Source organism: Aulonocara sp. 'chitande type north' Nkhata Bay, linkage group LG10 (assembly GCF_057382095.1).
Source record: "Aulonocara sp. 'chitande type north' Nkhata Bay isolate Kocher_YH1m ecotype deep benthic linkage group LG10, A_spYH_male_GT1.1, whole genome shotgun sequence".
Taxonomy (NCBI): Eukaryota; Metazoa; Chordata; class Actinopteri; order Cichliformes; family Cichlidae; genus Aulonocara; species Aulonocara sp. 'chitande type north' Nkhata Bay.
Genome location: NC_141353.1, coordinates 16,530,685 through 16,548,168, shown reverse-complemented (window position 1 = coordinate 16,548,168; position 17,484 = coordinate 16,530,685). Strand labels below are relative to the sequence as shown.

The following is a 17,484-nucleotide window of genomic DNA, read 5'->3' as shown; positions in this document are numbered from 1 at the left end:
TTGGTTTGTATATTTGGAGAGTTATTCTGGATTGAGAGCATGCCTCTCATTTGAATAGAGATGGCATTAGGCAGTATGATCATAATGCAACTGCAAATGAAATTCTTATTGTTTAGGAAGCTTGAGCACTAAGTCCTTTTGATAATGAAATTTGTCTATAGCTACATTGTTTCTATATTTACAGAGACGTTTAAGCCACTACACACCTAACTTAATAAATAAAATACTAGCCAAGTGTGCTAAAAGCTTTGCAGCACCTTTAAAAAGAAAAAAAAACAACAACACACATTTATCTTCCCCATCTACTGCCATCCTTCTTAGATACTCTTACCCTTCTCGCAGCTGGGGCCTAGGTACCCAGTACTGTTGCAGTCACAAATATGGCGATTCCAGCCCTCTCTGCAGTGTCCACCATTGGCACATGTGTCTCTGGTACACCTGACGTGAGTCTCCCTGGTGCAGAAGCTGCTGACACCTGTGGCGCTTTGAATTTCTGCCAGCCTCCGGAGGTTACGGCTCTGTCCATCAATGAACAGGTCCCTCACACAGCCCACGTAGCCGAGGCCGAGGGACGCCGTCCACACCTCAGGGGGCAGCATGAGGTTTTGACGATCCTCTGGCAAACCTCCAAGATACATGTCCCCATCCAGATCAAGGATCTCACTGCCTTCATTAGCAGAAAAAGGGATGCTCTGGCTGTTCACTGAAATAAAACCTGTGGGCCAGGCATTAAGTGTGAGTCAACTTGCACTTACACAGTTTTTTTTTTTGTTGCAGAAAAGGAAGACAGGTGTGTGCGTGGGTTGTGCTGAATGAAAGGCAAGAACAAACTGCGAGATTGAGGAAGTGGGCACCAGGCTGCTTGTCTTAAAAAAAAAAGTGAATATAATAAAAATGCACTATGTGTCCTTGGGAGATTATTTTGCTTTTGGGCAAACTAAAACTAGAGAAACACTGCAGCAGAAGCAGACAGAAGGCGTACCCCGCTTTCACAAAAACACAACACTGACTTACCATTGCGCCCTTTTCTCTGGAAGTCCACATGGCACCACTCGCCATCATTGAGCCTCTTGCTACTGGCTTTCATCTTGATGCTGCCAGAGCCCATATCCATGACGAGGAAGAGAAATCCGTCGAGCAGCTCGATGGCAAAGAAGTCGGCCCGGGGCTTCCTATCAGGCTGCGTGCCCTGCAGGCTGCCATGGCTGAACAGCATAAGGCCGCTGGGCTCTGTGGTGCGGAAGTCGAAAGATATGGACCCCGTTTTCTTTGTGTTCCACCTGGGCAATGTCAAGTAGGCAGACGGCGTGTCGAAGGTGACCGGCTCCAGGGCTTCCACATCCTTGCAGCTGAATATCAGGTCACCATGGATACTGATCTTGGGGTCTCGCTGTTCAGCCAGCCGTGACAGCTCGAGTCTAAACTCATTATTCTTGTAGACCACCTAATAAATGAGAGAGATGTCGTGGTGAGATGACAGCTGGAAAAGCGGAATGAATTTAGTGCAAAGGTTGAATATTAGTCATCAATAAACACGACAATCAATAGGACACAGCAGCCGACAACACGGTGAATCATTCCTGAACCCGGAGCTGAGACAGAAAGCACTTTAGTGATTTTACATTTGAGTGCATTTATTCTGCAGGATTTCAGGTAGATCATAAAAATATTTTAATTACCAACAAATTATGAGGAGATTATCACGAGACAACAAGAAGGCAGCAGGTGTTAAACCGCTTGTGAAATTGCAAAAAAAAAAGAAGGAAAAAAAAGAAAATGCATTTAGATTTAGATGCAAATGCTTATATTTTAGACATTTAACTGGCTCATTTAGGAATGCACAATGTGTCTGACATAATCATCTTAAATTCAGAGCGGAGGAACAGGAGGAGGAACACTGCACCCACACGATGGCAAACAATTTGGTGTATTTATACCGAGGTAAACTGAAAGAGATCAAGTCAAGGCAGAGATGGTGAGTGGGAGAGAGGCGGCCTTGACCCTTTACAAGCTCAGCGCGAAATTTATTATTTAAAATGGGTAAATTTAGTAAACATGCACTCGTGATCTGCAGAACAGTCGTTAAAAAAAAAATCCGATTTTGCACTCCGGCATGAATAAATGTACATGAGAAACTCATTTGCCTTTGAGGAATATTTTGCTGGTGATTTAATATTTTAGTGAAATTCAAAAACAACCTTTTGTACATATATTTACTTGCATATACTGTACAAGGCTCCAGATAGACAATGCCTATTTTCAACATAAAGCATACTGGGAGAGAATGCCTGCGCAGGCTTCTTTGTCTTGTTGTTGTATTTTCTGCTTTCATTCTGGCTTCATCAATATGCACAGTAGGAAACCGCGGTCCTTGTCTCATTTTGTATCAGTTGTAAGTCACCCCGAGCCCACTGTTATCTGCCACATCACTCTGCAACCAGTCACTGCCTGAGGTGACACACCACACAGCACAGAGGACTAACAGCAGAGCTGAGAGGCAATTTGAGCCAATATCACACTTCACACTGCCTCAGTGTGACTAATTAAGCAGTGAAATCAGATGGCGAAACTGACCATCGAGAAATGAGTGTAACAAGCAATTTTAAAATGGGAAGACAGTCAATCAAGGCAGTCACTTACACAAAGAGGGAACAGCGTGTTTTCAGTAAACAACCAACAACACCAGCGAAAACGCACAGATGGCTACAAAAAGACACTGTGACCTCTGCAGGGCTATTATATAAGCCAAAGGACAAAGCAAGAAGCGGAATCCTATTTCACCAATTCAGATGCTTGTTGTTTGTGACATGGATTACAGAGTATCCCAAAACACAAGAAATAAAGCCCTTTAGTGCCAACCGGCAAAGTCCCTGTGTCATTTATGTTCAAAAAGTACAGCATAACAAACTGTGAGAATGAGGACCTTCTCTTCTCCCAACAGCCGTGTGAAGACGTTCTCCATAACCAAATTGGGTGCAATCTGTGAAGCATTAAAGTACACGTAGCTAATGGTTAGGCATGTGATATCTGGAAGGTACACGCACGGCAGCATAATAAAACGACATAGCGGCAACTTTGAAAAACAAATTCATCTCTGCCTGCTGGTTGTGACATTCATCTGAATGTTTCTCCTGCACTGATGAACCTGATGGCCTCTCCTCAGCAGCTCTCATATCTACTATCCTGAAACATGTAGGGAGATTAGTCATTGCCTACGCTGTCTACATTCAGTAAAATAAGACAGAAAAAAACGAGTATTTTCCTCACTGTTCACTTTTTTCCCCCCACGTGGACCAAGAGGAATACAATATGTGCCGGATGTATTTGTGAATACCTTCTAATCACCACAGAGCTTTGATTTTTTACTTCATCACCAAACTCAAGCGCTCGCTTATGGACTGACACATCTCAGATTTCTTGGCAGGCCGATCCAGTTATGACCAGCTCTGCCTGTGTCACCGCTCACACTCATTATCGGGGTTTGTCAACCCTTCTTCATGACTCTTTATCGCGTCACACTCTTCCCGCATGCCTACAGTGTGACTGTGTGACTACACACAGAAGTAGTAGGTCTAAACACCATCACCAGTCACACCGCCCACAGAGCGGAGGTTGCAGCATTGGCAGCGGTGCTGGGACAATAACCTGTCCATAAATAACATCTCCTTTTCGTTTTAGTAGATGCAAACTGCATAGTAATGATGTAGATGGTGCACTTAAAATCAGTCAGTGGAAATACTTTTAGTGGGTTTAAATATTTATGTTATGAGGTTTATTAAAAAATGATTATATGTTTGTTATTGTTTGCTTACAAATGGCTTTATTAATAAATCTGTCTGTTTTAGTGTTGAATTTATAGGAAAAAAAAAAAAAAAAAAAAAAAAAAATTTTATATATATATATATATATATATATATATATATATATATATATATATATACACACAAACTGTGTTGACGTTATGACTAAAAATGAATAACAACGTTATGACTAAAAATGAATAACAGCCTTGATTTAAAAATAAAAACTGCTGGCAGCTCTCTGAGACTGTACTTAGGCAGTAATTGTGTTTAAATGTCGAGCTAGAATATTCAGAAAAATTTGTATGAATGCCCCTCGGAAAATTAAACCCAGCGCTGGTGCGGTGGAGGTGAGGGGGTCGGGCGGGGGCCAAGACAGGAGAGTGGAAGATGCTCAGATTTCCATTTCAAGTGACTGGGATGGACATTTATTGCTATTATTAAGAGCATTAGGAATGCATTAAGGAAATTTTAGTGGGATCTGTTGTTTCTTATTATTGTTCATTGTGAGAAGACAAAATAAACAATAATATATATAACTGACATACTATTCTAATTTGAATCTAGGGTGCCGTCTGTGTATATGAGAAACGTGACGCATTTAACCCAAATAGAGCACTAACATCGCATTCGCAGGAGGATTACTAAATGAACGTAATAACAGGAAAATCAAATGAATTGTGATTTAAAATACATTTTGTTCAAAAAACATTAGATGTTAATAATCTCTGTATGTGCGACCCACATGCGGCCCACCTGTCAAGGAGGAGATAGAGACAAGGAATGCATACATGCTACAAGGTCATTATAGTAAAATGAATAATTCTGGGAATAAAGTCCAAATTTTTGGAAAAACCTGAAGTACTATTTTGACTTTAATCTCAAAATTAAGAATAATTAAATCAAAATAGAGCCTTCTAGTGTGTTTATTTTTCTTAAAGTCTCTAATATTCCATTGGTATAATATGGCTTAGACTGAGCTCAGGTTTGGACATATGCAGAGGAGGGATGGTGGATATACTGGATGTGGAATACAAAGGATGTGGAATATGGAGCTGCCAAGCAGGAGGGAAAGAGGAAGACTCAGGGAATATTCCTGGATGTAGTGAAGGAGGTTGTTGTGACAGAGGAGGATGTTAGGGATAAGGTGAGATGGAGGCAGATGATCCGCAGTAGCGACCCTTAAAGGGAGACTTTGAACATTAAGGAATGTTTATGACCAAGTTACTGATGTCATACACAAAAACCTGGTGAAAGCAAAATATCTGGGCTAACAAACTTGCCCATTTATACACCGTATATTCATTTCGATATAAAATGTTTATTTATTTTTTGACCATGGTATTACATAGAATTACCTAAATTACTTAAAATGTATTGTTGCATGTTGTTTCAACAGGCAGTAGCACACATTGATTGTAACATCCATGTTGTTTCCACAAGACTTGAACGCACTGAGGTCAGAAGAACAAACTCTGACTCAGGAAATAGGACTAATCCAGGGAACATGTAAATGCAAGGTTTAGCACAGGGTTGCCTTGATCAAAACACTCATTCATACATAAATACCTTAATAAATTAGTACTTCATACAAAAACCCAAAGCATACAGGAATTATTTTGCAGGTATTTGGTAAAAACAGACAAAGAAGTGGACAATTTAAATTCTGACCGGCAACGAAAAGTCCACAGATTACTAAAGTCATCTAAATTTATATTGTGAGTGGGTGGGCTCGATTAACTGTAGCTAAATTCACAACAATCCAGTCGATACTACTCGCTTAAAAACCACAAACCTCATAACGGCAACATCAGGATAAGAATGATCCTTTTTGGGGGAACCACAGATCACTGTCCAGTTCCTGTTGTGACATTTAAACTAGACCAGTGCACAGTAATCACAGCATATTACAACTGTAAAAATCACAGATATCGCTAACTTCTTTCTGTATGCAACATCTGATTGAACTTTAAAACTTGAACTCCCATATTTTGCCTCACAAAATCCAATTAATCAAAATATTATCTGAAGATTTCATTTCTCCACTACACCAGCTGGCTGCTTTGTCATTAGCAGTTGACAATTTAAGCAGTTTTTTCAACCGGATCCCAAAAAGAAAATGTGAAACCGAAGTACGAAGAAATCTTCGTGTTAGTTTAAGCAGGCCAGCACTGATGAACAAGAGCATACCCAACAATAATCAGTCCTTAATCTACTTGTACCAAGACAGTAAGACAGTCCTTCTGACTGCCAAGCACTCACACTTAATGAAGCCGCTGCTCGTTATGCTCCGACCTGGCGCTGCTGTTATTAGCTTAGTCACGTTATTTCCACTCTATTTGCCTTGTGCATTATGTGTAACCTATATCTAAGTGATGTGTCTGCTCTGTCCTTGGTGCATTGTTCTCCCTGCTGAATCCAGAGAAGCTGGATTTAATGGGGATCAGGACAGGCGGCTAGAAAGAGTTTATAAGCAATTACGGAATAAATGGTCTTATATTGTGTGACGTCAGTGTCTCTGACAGAAGTAAACTCAGCTGTATGAGCTGGGGTATTAACCCCGAAGAAAATCGGCCTCCCTGACGTCTGTGTGACTTTTAAATATCAGACTGCTGCCTGTTTAATCATGTCTCCTCCTAACTCTCTTTGCGTAAGGGGAAAGCATTTCTCTTATTTTAAGGCTCACAGCACATCAGTTGCTTTTTTTATGAGACGGCTCAGTTCATTAAAAATTTCTGAGACCTGGCTGAAATTGGGCATTAACCCATAATTTGCTGCTTTACCTAAACATCTAGTACCAAGTACATGATCTTTACTCGCTTGCTGAAGATAATCAATGTGACAGGTGCAGGTCAGACTTAAAGCACTTAAAAAATGCAGAAGAGGGGATGAAAACCAGCTCCAAACTGTGTTTCAGGAATGAACATGAGATGCATCTGTTTCTTATGCATATCAGTGCTACATTCTCAAAGGGGTTCCCACAGGAATCTATAAATGCATATGCTCTGCACAGCACAACCTACCAGCTGAAAGTTTCTCCTTCAAACACCCTACAACAGGAGAATCAATATCAGTGCGAGGGGTAATTTTCTATACGCAGAACATGCTCTGCTTAAAGGGTTGCGCTACCTAAGGAGGGTCGGATAGTATTTCCAGTTTGCTGCCGAAGCTGAGGTCAAGCTGTACTCACATCTTTCAGACAGCCCATGAAGTTGTTGCTGACCGGGGAGCCTGGCAGGTCAGCTGTGTTTAGGCTGCCCCCTATGTAGAAGAGATCATCAGAGCCCAGCATGGTGTTGTCCTCCTGGGTGTAGCCAGTGGTGGTGAGAATCCCGTCCACCAAAATCGTCACCTACAGGGATAAAAATCCCAGCACGTTAGGAAAATAAAATCCAAGATTTTTAAACCAAGTGGAAAGAACCGGCCTAATTATTTCATGCTTCATTTCTTGATTTGAAATAAGCATGTCGTAATGTTGGCTCTTGAAGGCAATTACAAGAACAGCTTTGAAAGGTTCACTAATCTCAACTGATCCCCATTTCTGATAAACCAGCATGATCGTAGCGAAGTCAACGTATGATAAATGTGGGCTCCGCTGATATTTTGGCTCCAAAGCAATTTGCGATGCTACAGTTAATTTGAGATTAAAGGTAACAGGATGGCAAGCTACATTTACTCGAATATTGGCACCATCAAAGCAAGAGATTTCTCCTATCAATGTCATCAGTAAACAGGGAAGAAAACGAATGACTGAACAGGGATATAGAAGTAAAAATGATATGCTTGTTGCCATGACAATAAGCCTACAGTAACAAGTATTTCTGCACAAATGTAACAGCTCCCACTTAGGGGTAATAAGTGAAAACAATTACCATTTCTTTTGTTGGGAGCATTATTCCATTTCATTTCAGGAAATTCTACAGTAGAAAGCAATTTCTTTGTATATTGCACTGCATATAATAAATATCACAAAATGCATAAACAAACAAAATAAAGTGTTGAGCATGCATGGTCACAGATTCAGTTAATTGTTCCGATGTCTCATGCTACACACAATATTCCTGAGTGGAAGGACACTGTGCATAAATGTGGAATCATTTCTAGCTTCGCTTAAAAAATCATTTAAAATGTTTGACTTGTGACCCTTGCATCTCGAGAATGAGTTAACTATGTAAAAAGAACCGTGTCTATTTTTATGAATATCATAAGAGGATGAGAGACAGCATGGTATGTTTAGGCGTCAGGTCAATAAAATGAGGTTCTGCCTTTCCATTTGCTGCTACTGGCAGGTATTGATTTCTATCTATCTGGTACTGAAGCCTTGAGTATCTTTGCCTCGGACCTTGGACAATGAGAAGGCTTGACTGAGGGTTGATGAAACTGCACATGAAGAAATTTCAGAAAAATGTGTTTCATGTCTGGGAAGTGATTGATCTTGCTTTCTTGTTCACTCCAAAATGTCTACAGAAGCATGGCCGATGTCTAAGATGGTGGTGACACCCACCTACTTTACTGGCATTTGAATATCTGAGGTGAGGGATCGGTGCGTTCAAAGGTAATTACTGATTTAGGTCATTATTAATTAGAAGAACACACTGGGAGAATATACAGGCTCCAGACCTGGATGGCACACTTTGAAGCTGACCTTTTATCATTAATTTTGCCAGCATTTCGACATCGCCGGTGTTATGTAGTGCTTATTAAATGGTAATATATATTTATGACTGTCAGTGTAGCTCAGGAGGTTTTCAAAAGAGTATTCATGCGGTACAACAACAGATAATCAGCAAGCATGTTAGTGAGTTCTGTGTTCTGAGCATGCCAGTAAATAGGTGGATGCATCGATAACAAGGGTTGAAAGGCAGAGAAAATGAGCACCAACGAGTTTGCCCAAAACAGACTACACAAAAGGCAGATGGAGAGAGAGATAGTAATAGGAGGAATTCTAGAGTGAAAAGCACCACCGGATCTAATAAAATGTTTCCACCAGCACTCTCATGGGAGTTACAGTTCCTCCTATCTACATGTCAGTGAGCTAACTTATCTGAGGGGAAAGCAATTTACACAGGGATCAAATGCATGCCTGAAAGCATAAGTGACGTTGTAAGCATTCGGCTTGCCGCTCTTCTGGAAGCCAGGCTAAGGAAATAGAAGTGGAGGAGGATGCACGCTTATATGCAGGTTAACGTGACAGGTTTAGAATATATTGGCGATGATGAGATGGTTAGATACAAAATGAGTTCTTCTTTAGAAAAGAAATCTAACATTTATATGCACTGCATGAGTCCCACTCATCTTGGGGAATATATTTAGTCTGGTGATAGTTCAAGTAAATTTACAGAGCGATCGCTTTGTGGGGAACAGAAAAGCTAGCGCTGCCATTCCCTTTAGAAGCTCAGCTTTCTTAGGGTTTCAGTATTGTACTGAACTCAGTTAGCTAAGATAATGGTAACAGCGACATTAATGCCATTGTCCAATGTATCTGACTAATACAGAGCATACTGGAGCATATTGGTCAGATATGTGAGAGCACAATTTAGGGTGGATGCACTCTTAGCTTACGCTTAGCTTAAAGTGAAGACATAACAGATTAGCTGGAGAAACATAACTGACAGCTAAATAAACATAAACACAGCTAGAAGAGAGTGAATGATCATTATATTATCTGTCACTGCTCTGTGTGTAAATACACTGAACTGCTACTTCATTAGGCGCAGCCATTCATCTGCTCGTCAATGAATGGCTACAGTAACAAGTGTTAATAAGTTGCAGCCAATCATATGGCAGCAACTCAGTGCATTCAGGCATGTAGACATGGTCAAGATGACCTGCTAAAGTTCAAACTGCGCACCAGAATGGGGAAGTAAAGGTGGTTTAAGTGACCGAATGTAGCATGCCTGTTGGTGCCAGATGGGCTGGTCAGGAAATGGACCTACTTTTGTGTCTTGGGTTTACCAAGAAGGATTAGAAAAAGAAAAAACAACTCTGAGTGCATGCCAAAGCTTGAAGCAGAGGGCTACAGCAGCAGAAGACGACCACACCTGTGCCTTAGCTTTCAGCTAAGAACAGGAAAACAAAGCTCAAGAAAAGTGGACAATAGAAGATTGGAAAAATCTTGCCCAGTCTGATGAGTCTGCTGTCTACTGCAACATTTAGATGGTAGGATCAGACAAACAACATGAAAACATAGATCCATCCTGCCATGTATCAATAGTTCAGGCTGCTGGTGGTATAATGATATGAGGAATGTTTTCTTGGCACATTGTTACCCCTTTAGTACTATCATTTAAACACCACAGCCTACCAGACCAGCGGTCCCCAACCTTTTTTGCGCCACGGACCGGTTTATGCCCGACATTATTTTCACGGACCGGCCTTTAAGGTGTCGCGGATAAATACAACAAAATAAAACTAGTACCGGTACCGAAAAAAAGAAGATTTATTCATAACACACGTGAAAAGACCCAGGAAAACCGAGTTAACGATAAAAACGATAACAAAATAACGCTGAAAACCGATAAAAACCCTGAAAACCATACATTTCAACTCTCGCGGCCCGGTACCAAACGACTCACGGACCGGTACCGCTCCGAGGCCCGGGGGTTGGGGACTGCTGTACCAGAGCATTGTTGCTGACCATGCCTACCCCATTATGACCACAATGTACCCATCTTCTGATTTGATGCCCAGCAGGAAAATACACCATGTCACAACGCTCAAATCATCTCAAACTGTTTTTTTAAACATGTCAATGAGTTCACTGTACTCAAATGGCCTCGACGGCGGCAGATCTCAATCCAACGGAGCACCTTTGGGACGTGCTGGCACGCGAGATTCGCCTCATGGATGTGCAGCTGACAAAATGAGCTTGTTATCATGTCAATATGGAACAAAATCTCTGAGGAATGTCTCCAGCTGACAAGTTTACAACCACCAAATGAGCACTTTTGCAGTCATTATACTGTTTCTTTCTTCTTCTTTTTTTTACAGGAATTGACGAGCGAGGAGTGGCTCTGACTGTGAAACCCTGTAAGGCCGCTTACTTGTCAATCAAAAGGTAATCAGACCAAAATCAAATCTTGCTTTATTTTCTGTCAGCACTTCAAGGGCATTTCCATTCGTCATTAGGACTCCTAAACACCTAATTATACTCATCTTATGAATCTTTTTTCTTCTTCACTAGTTTGTCTCTCTGCAGTTTGTTGCTGCAGTTATGAGCAACAAGGTTGTTGCAGTGGTGACAATGCAAAAAAAAAGAAAAGAAAAAGGTAAATTTGTGAGACCTAAAGAAATGAGTAATTATGTGTGGGCTTGTTCCTGCAAGCAACCACTTTACATTACACTCACTCCCACTTATTCAGTGTCCATACAAAAAAAAGTGCAGCTGTAAGGTATTATATGAGGAGACTAATAGAATAGCAGAATGATGCAGTCAAAGAAGAATGCCAGTGGGGTAACATTTAATGTAACGGACACATCCTTGCAGTAAATTAGACTGGGAATTCAGTCCCTTGTCCTGACTGCTAATGATATGAAACCTTAAGGCCGAGTTGTACTTGGCTGGAGTACAATAGGTACAGCAGTACATGGTTGGACACGTGCACTGGCTGTATTCATTATTTAAGCTCTGCTTTCTCTCGCAAGTCCCCATATACTGCTGCAATGTTACATCAGTTGGTAATGAACAGGCTCCTGATATCATCACTACTGTGGGACGAATGAATAGGATGAATAATGAGTTAAGTTTTTATTACAAAAAAGGTATTAAAAGTATATATATGACAATCTTGTGGGTGCAAGAAGGAATCAATTCTCTGAATTAAGAAAAAGAGTGATTTCTAGAAATGCAATCTAGGGGCAATGACCTAATAGACGCTTGCAATATCAGGATAGGGAATGTGGCAGCAGAAGCATTCAAGAGAATCCAACACAGTATTTGTTTACTGGCAGTTCACACTGCCGGAGGTTAATAGCAGCCTATCTAAACTCTATTTGCAAAGGACTGCCATTTCCTGCAGCTCATAAGAATCAGATCCAAATCTTTTTTATATTAATAAGCTGAAAGATACACTTTAAATACTGTTACAATACTGTGTACAGTGACTGATTTCTCATTATCTCACACAGATCGCTTGCAGACTGCAATTATATTGACTTCTGCGTAAATACAATCTACACATTTTACAAAAAACTGCAACTTTCTTAAGCAGAATACAAAATCATAAGTAATGGATCTATACACACCTGACGGAGGTTGCGCGTCACACGAACATCATGCCATATATTGTCATTAAACCTCCCACTGGTTGGTTCCACCAGGGCTTCAAAAGCGCCAGAGCCCAGGTTGATGACCAGCCACAGAGCGCCATTCCTCAGAGACAGGTTGACATAGTCAGCTGATTTCCCCGTGTGAAGCAGCAAGGCGTTCCTCTGCAGCGTCCGGAAGGACAGCGTGATCTCGTCCAGGTTACTCTGAATGGGAGTCTGGGATAGGTTGTAGCTGAAGAACTCATTGCCTTTAAAGGTGGCCACTGACTCCTCCTGCCCTGAGAGTCAAAGAGAAACAGCTTAGATAATTGTTCCTCTCATCCAGCTTAACCTTTACTTATCTACTGGGTGCATTCACTACTTTAGTTTGCTAAAATAGAGGAGGCTTGGTGGGTGATATTAGAGGCTAAAATGAGCGGAAAATGCAGCGTGCCGTATTGCTTCGGAAACATTTCACTAAGACCCACTTGAACAGACCATGTGTGTATTTTGTAAAGCTATTGAAACGTTACAAAGTCACTGTACAGTCAGATGAACAAGTGTACATTTTCAGCGTGCTGTTTCCATAGTAAAGTATAAGTCTTTATGTCTTTTTCTTTTTATTAACATATGTAGGGAAAAAAAGGCAGCTATGAAGTGATCCTTACTGACAAGTACTTTCATTGTAGTCAAAGCCTAATGAATTGTATTCATCTTTCATAAGACCGACATAAAAACACACTAGAGCTACAGCATTACACCACATCCTCAGCTGAGAAAGGTCCTGATCAAGACGTGTGCACTTTTTACCATCATTTGAGAAGAATTTGCTAAAAAAAATTATTATACAACGACAGCCGCTTTATCCTTTATTCAGCAGGGGTTTTTTTTTTTAAAATGCCAATATCAACGTGTAAGGCTTGGCTAAACATTTAATTCACACTCACATTCCAGGGAATGTCCGCTAGGTAATGCACACAGTGAAATATACAGAAGGGAACTTCACCAACTGTTCAGAGGGAAGCAGATGGAGCTTGATTAAAGATGTTGTTTTTGTATTTGTCAATGTTTCTTAGAATTCCACATGTTAGCAATTTTTCTCAAGCAACCCCATCAATGTATCCTTGATGGCAAACATCACACGGCACGTCAATAATAAATCATTCTTGACAGCTTACAGCTCATTCAACAGTTATGCTGCTAATACACCTTCCACAAGGTGACAGTTTTGAGTTTGTTTTTTTATTTTTTTATTTTTTTTCTCAATTCACGACCTCACAGGCAGCCCTACTGCACACGAAATTAGAAAGAATCACTGAATTTTGTTTCGCTTCATAATTCACGAAGGCCTTCCGCGCACGCACAACCTTTAACCATCAAATTTTAAGTTTAGTTTTTCTGATATTGAACCAAAGTTTTGCTTTGACACAGGGAGTAACACTAACAACTTTACAACACATAGTACTGCTGCTGTCCTTTGCTCTTTATGAGCTACTAAGCAAGCTGTTTCAAGCTAGAAGGATAAGCTGACCCTTTAGTTGATGCTTGTTTGTTTGCACAGCAAATGTCAGCTTTGGTACTCAGGGGCCAATTTAAGGCTGCAGGATGAGCAGTCCTGTTAGTCTGTATTGTTTGTGCAGTGTAGTCGCTCAACTCTTGAGCACACAGCTACTCGTTGAGCTACTGGCGCGGAGCATGAATGCAAACTTCCTCATTTGGCTGATGTTTAAGGTGTAAAGTAGAACCAAGTGGAGCCAATAGTGACAGTTACAACTACAGGGAAATTATAGCACTTGAACTAAAAGTGCCTTTGTGTCATTTTTCATTCTAAATACAGAAGGATTTATCATAAGAGATAAACCTTAATGACAAGAAGATTTGCATCTAAGCTGTGCACATTCTACAGAACGCAATCTGCCTAATAGGCTTCCTGTCATTCTGTGATGAAGATGTCCCCAGCATGACCCTGAATCTGTCTTGAAGGTCTTTCTTGAAATGGGAGGGGTAGACGGCCTATAGCTCTGCTTTTCAGCTCTCCTAGAAGGTGTCCTACTGTCTGCAGCAATAATGTTTACCACTCTGTAAAAAAAGAAAAGAAAAAAGGAACAAGAAAAAAAGAAATAGTAGCTTTGTTTTGTCTGACACCAGACAGACTTTGGCACTAACTCCGAAGAAAAATCGTCAAAGATCCTAGCTGCAGTCAGTACGCCAGCTAAAAGATGCTGCTGGAGCAGTTTAGCACTTTATGCATGTTATAGCTATACGAGGGTGGGGCGTCGGAGAGTGAGGGGGTGGATGGGCCGTCCACCCTCTTGGATTCAGCTATAAGACCATTGTGCTGAACCACGTCTCGATGTAAATGGAAACACATCAATGAAAAAAGGAGTCTCAGCAGAAAATAACAGCAGCACCGACAATCTCTACATGCCTCTCCTGCTTCTCATCTCATTGTGGCACGCGCCACCTTGCCCCCACTCCCGTCTTACTATACACCATTCAATCTACTTGCAGCCCAAGGTTTTGAAATAAATTCCCTCTAAATTCAGGATACAAATACAAGCGAGTCCTTCTAGAAGGACACTGCTCATGGCCAATCCAATGAAGCGTGCAGCTACAAAATATGGAGAGCGAAAGCATCCTGGATGTTACTATAACACCGGATAACTCTAAGACAGTCAGTGTAAGATTTATTTATAATTCTGCTGCTGGGAGCTATACATAAGCTCCTGATGGCCATACCATGAGGTGAGAAAAAGGGTTCAGCCACCAGGTGAGAAGACTGTTACTATTAGACAAATTCCACCACTCACGCAGCTGGTAACGTTTGTCTGCGGCTCAGAGGCGGGGACTGGGTTATCAGGCAGAGTGCGAGCAGGCTGTGGGGCAGCAGCTGACCACTGGTGTGTAGCTCTGTAGGTGGTCATCAAGCTACACCTGTGCCTGAATAATCTCATCTGGGTGCACACGCTGGCGAAGGAGTGTGGGAGTGAAATATTCACAAGCTGCCGCTTCTCAATTTCCAGAAGTCTGCATATTTGTGGCAAAACAAATAGAGACTAAGTCTGAGAGCGCTCGCTCAAGTATGCGCCCCGGGGCTGAAGGTGGAACACAGTTAATAACAAATGTTTGTTATAACATGAGATGGTTGAATAAAGCGCTGATGTCTCATGTATATCCCATGAGGTCAGACGTGCAGCGCTCTGTGTTGCAGCTGTAACTGTGCTTTGCTTGAGCATTGAGGGTTATTTCTGCAAATCTCGATTCCACAATCAATTACCAACTTCTTCTTCATTTAAATGCGTGAAATTGAACAATTACGTTTAGGCTTCATTTCATGACAAATCGCACTGTGGTTGGCTTCAGGACACACTTACTGTATGATGTACTATATGCTTTATATAACAGCATTTTTCTAATACAGCAGAGATGATTAATCTTTGTACGATTGAGGACGTAGTGGCGTACAGTATATTCACCCACACTGTTCTGTCAGAATATCCATTGATTACAGCACAAGCTTAAACTGAACATTATGTTTTTGGTCTTATAAAGACTAATTGCTACTAGTGGCTACCAAAAAGATTTAGACCCCAATCTGTAATGTCACAGTCATGCTCGGCTTCAATCTGCATCATTTATATATGGTGAAAAACCTCATTCTGTGAAGCATTCTCATCTCCTGTAAATGATCTTGGTATAATTGTTATTTGTTCACATATGCGTGACAAAATGCGGATGCTGCCACACCCTCTTTTATTCCATCTTCACCGAGCGGGAGAGTGAAAGATGACATACGCAGCTATTTCAGTTCACGGCTGCACATTATTCATAATCAAGGATAATTGGGTTGAAAATAAAAAATCATTAGTACAGAAGCTGCGATGATAACCCGACACCACTGTTCTTTCTGGTCAGATGAGCAATTTTTCCCGAGGAACTGGGACAGTGGAAAATACTGTGTGGTCAACATGAGGGGGTCAGAAAAGCCAAGTACGTTATAGACAACACTGATCTCCATGGAGACAGGATGATGAAGTTTATCTAAATCTCACAGCGTGTGGAGGAAATGCAAAAGCCTCACCACAGCAGAGTACATCCACCCTTTTTCAAAGTGCCTATATTCCAAGTATGCCTTGCAGAAAATGTTTTACGCTTTATTTTAATTCAGTTTTAAAATCATACAATTATATTCAGTATTTTCATCACCTGTAAATGAGCTGGTATAATTGTTATTTGTTCACATAGGCATGACACAATGTTACTGCTTTTTTTATTTTCCAACCAGAGGACCACAGTGGTACCTCTCCCTGAAAAAATATCCTCCATTAGGAAAAAAAAATCCCACAACCTTCCAACAATGTTTTGTTTTGTTTTAAAATCTCCCACTGATCTACAACCCAGTGATAACACGTCTGAGACATCAGTGCAACAGAAAGAAAATTCAATTATGCACACAACAACCTTAAGAATGAAAATAAAGGCAAACTAAGTCCTCACATAATATGTCTGTCTAAACACCTACATAGATAAACTCCCTTCTCTGCAGACCTTCACATTTGTAAGATGAGATACCTTTATATATATAAATGTATTTTTTTGTTATTACTGACACCTGTTTCCTTTGAAAACACCATGAAACCAAATGAGCATAAATGCATTACCTTGGCGAATAACTGCAGAGGTCAAAGGTGATGTTCCAGTAGCTCAGTCAGTGGTCAGGACAAGGGTTTGACGGACAAAAATTGTTATGAATAGTGAGCATAACATGAGAGGAAGCAAAAAACGAATAGGCAAGTATATGACAAAAGAGGAGAGGAAATATTAGTGCAGCACAGTTAACTAAAATGATTTCAGGGGAAGGGAAATGTGATCAGGTGGTTGGGAAGGAAAAGCAAACCAATAGACCCCATACCTTGGCGGTTTAACATCAGGTGCGCCAGACCTTGAGGGAAAGAACAGAAAAAAGGATACGAAAACAGGAAGTTCATAAAGAGGTTCGGGAGAACAAAAGCATTGTCACAATGTTGGACTGCAGTTTGTGACAGACATCCTGGGGAAGGTACGGATGTCAAAGTTCAAATTAAAATATAAAGGGGAAATCAAACTAAAAACAGACAAACATCTCAAGGGAGGAAAGGGAAGGCAAGGAGAGAAAAAAACATCTTGACAGGTGCAACCCTCGCAGGTAGTTGCTCTCATAGATGCTTTTTTCTAATGGAACACATATTGTATGTTTATTTGATGCAGACAGCGTTTGAGATGTACCAGCTATACATAAAACTGCTTCGACTGTAAAGACTAAATGTTTAAAAAAAAAAGAAGAAGAAAGAAATCACCCGCGGTAATGCTAGTTCATGGATTTCTGTGATCTTTCTATCTCCTGATCTCCACTTCTCCACACGAGTATTTGGCATGTAAGTGCTCAGCCAACCCAGAT

At 40.8% G+C, this 17,484-nt stretch overlaps 1 protein-coding gene across 7 annotated transcripts in view; it reads right to left on the bottom strand.

The window, feature by feature from the left end:
- LOC147320557 (neurexin-2-like) overlaps positions 1 to 17,484 on the bottom strand; it is a 133,301-nt gene that overhangs the window by 83,583 nt on the left and 32,234 nt on the right. For 5 of the 7 annotated variants that reach the window (XM_086308661.1, XM_086308656.1, XM_086308655.1 and 2 more), the window contains 6 exons: positions 16,960 to 16,989; positions 16,709 to 16,720; positions 12,045 to 12,346; positions 6,991 to 7,152; positions 1,015 to 1,444; positions 332 to 715 (listed from right to left, as the gene is read on the bottom strand). In XM_086308661.1, coding sequence (XP_086164787.1) covers positions 332 to 715; positions 1,015 to 1,444; positions 6,991 to 7,152; positions 12,045 to 12,346; positions 16,709 to 16,720; positions 16,960 to 16,989 — 1,320 coding nt within the window. The remainder of the gene's footprint in view (positions 1 to 331; positions 716 to 1,014; positions 1,445 to 6,990; positions 7,153 to 12,044; positions 12,347 to 16,708; positions 16,721 to 16,959; positions 16,990 to 17,484) is intronic. The other 2 variants (XM_086308658.1, XM_086308659.1) reach the window with 1 other exon arrangement.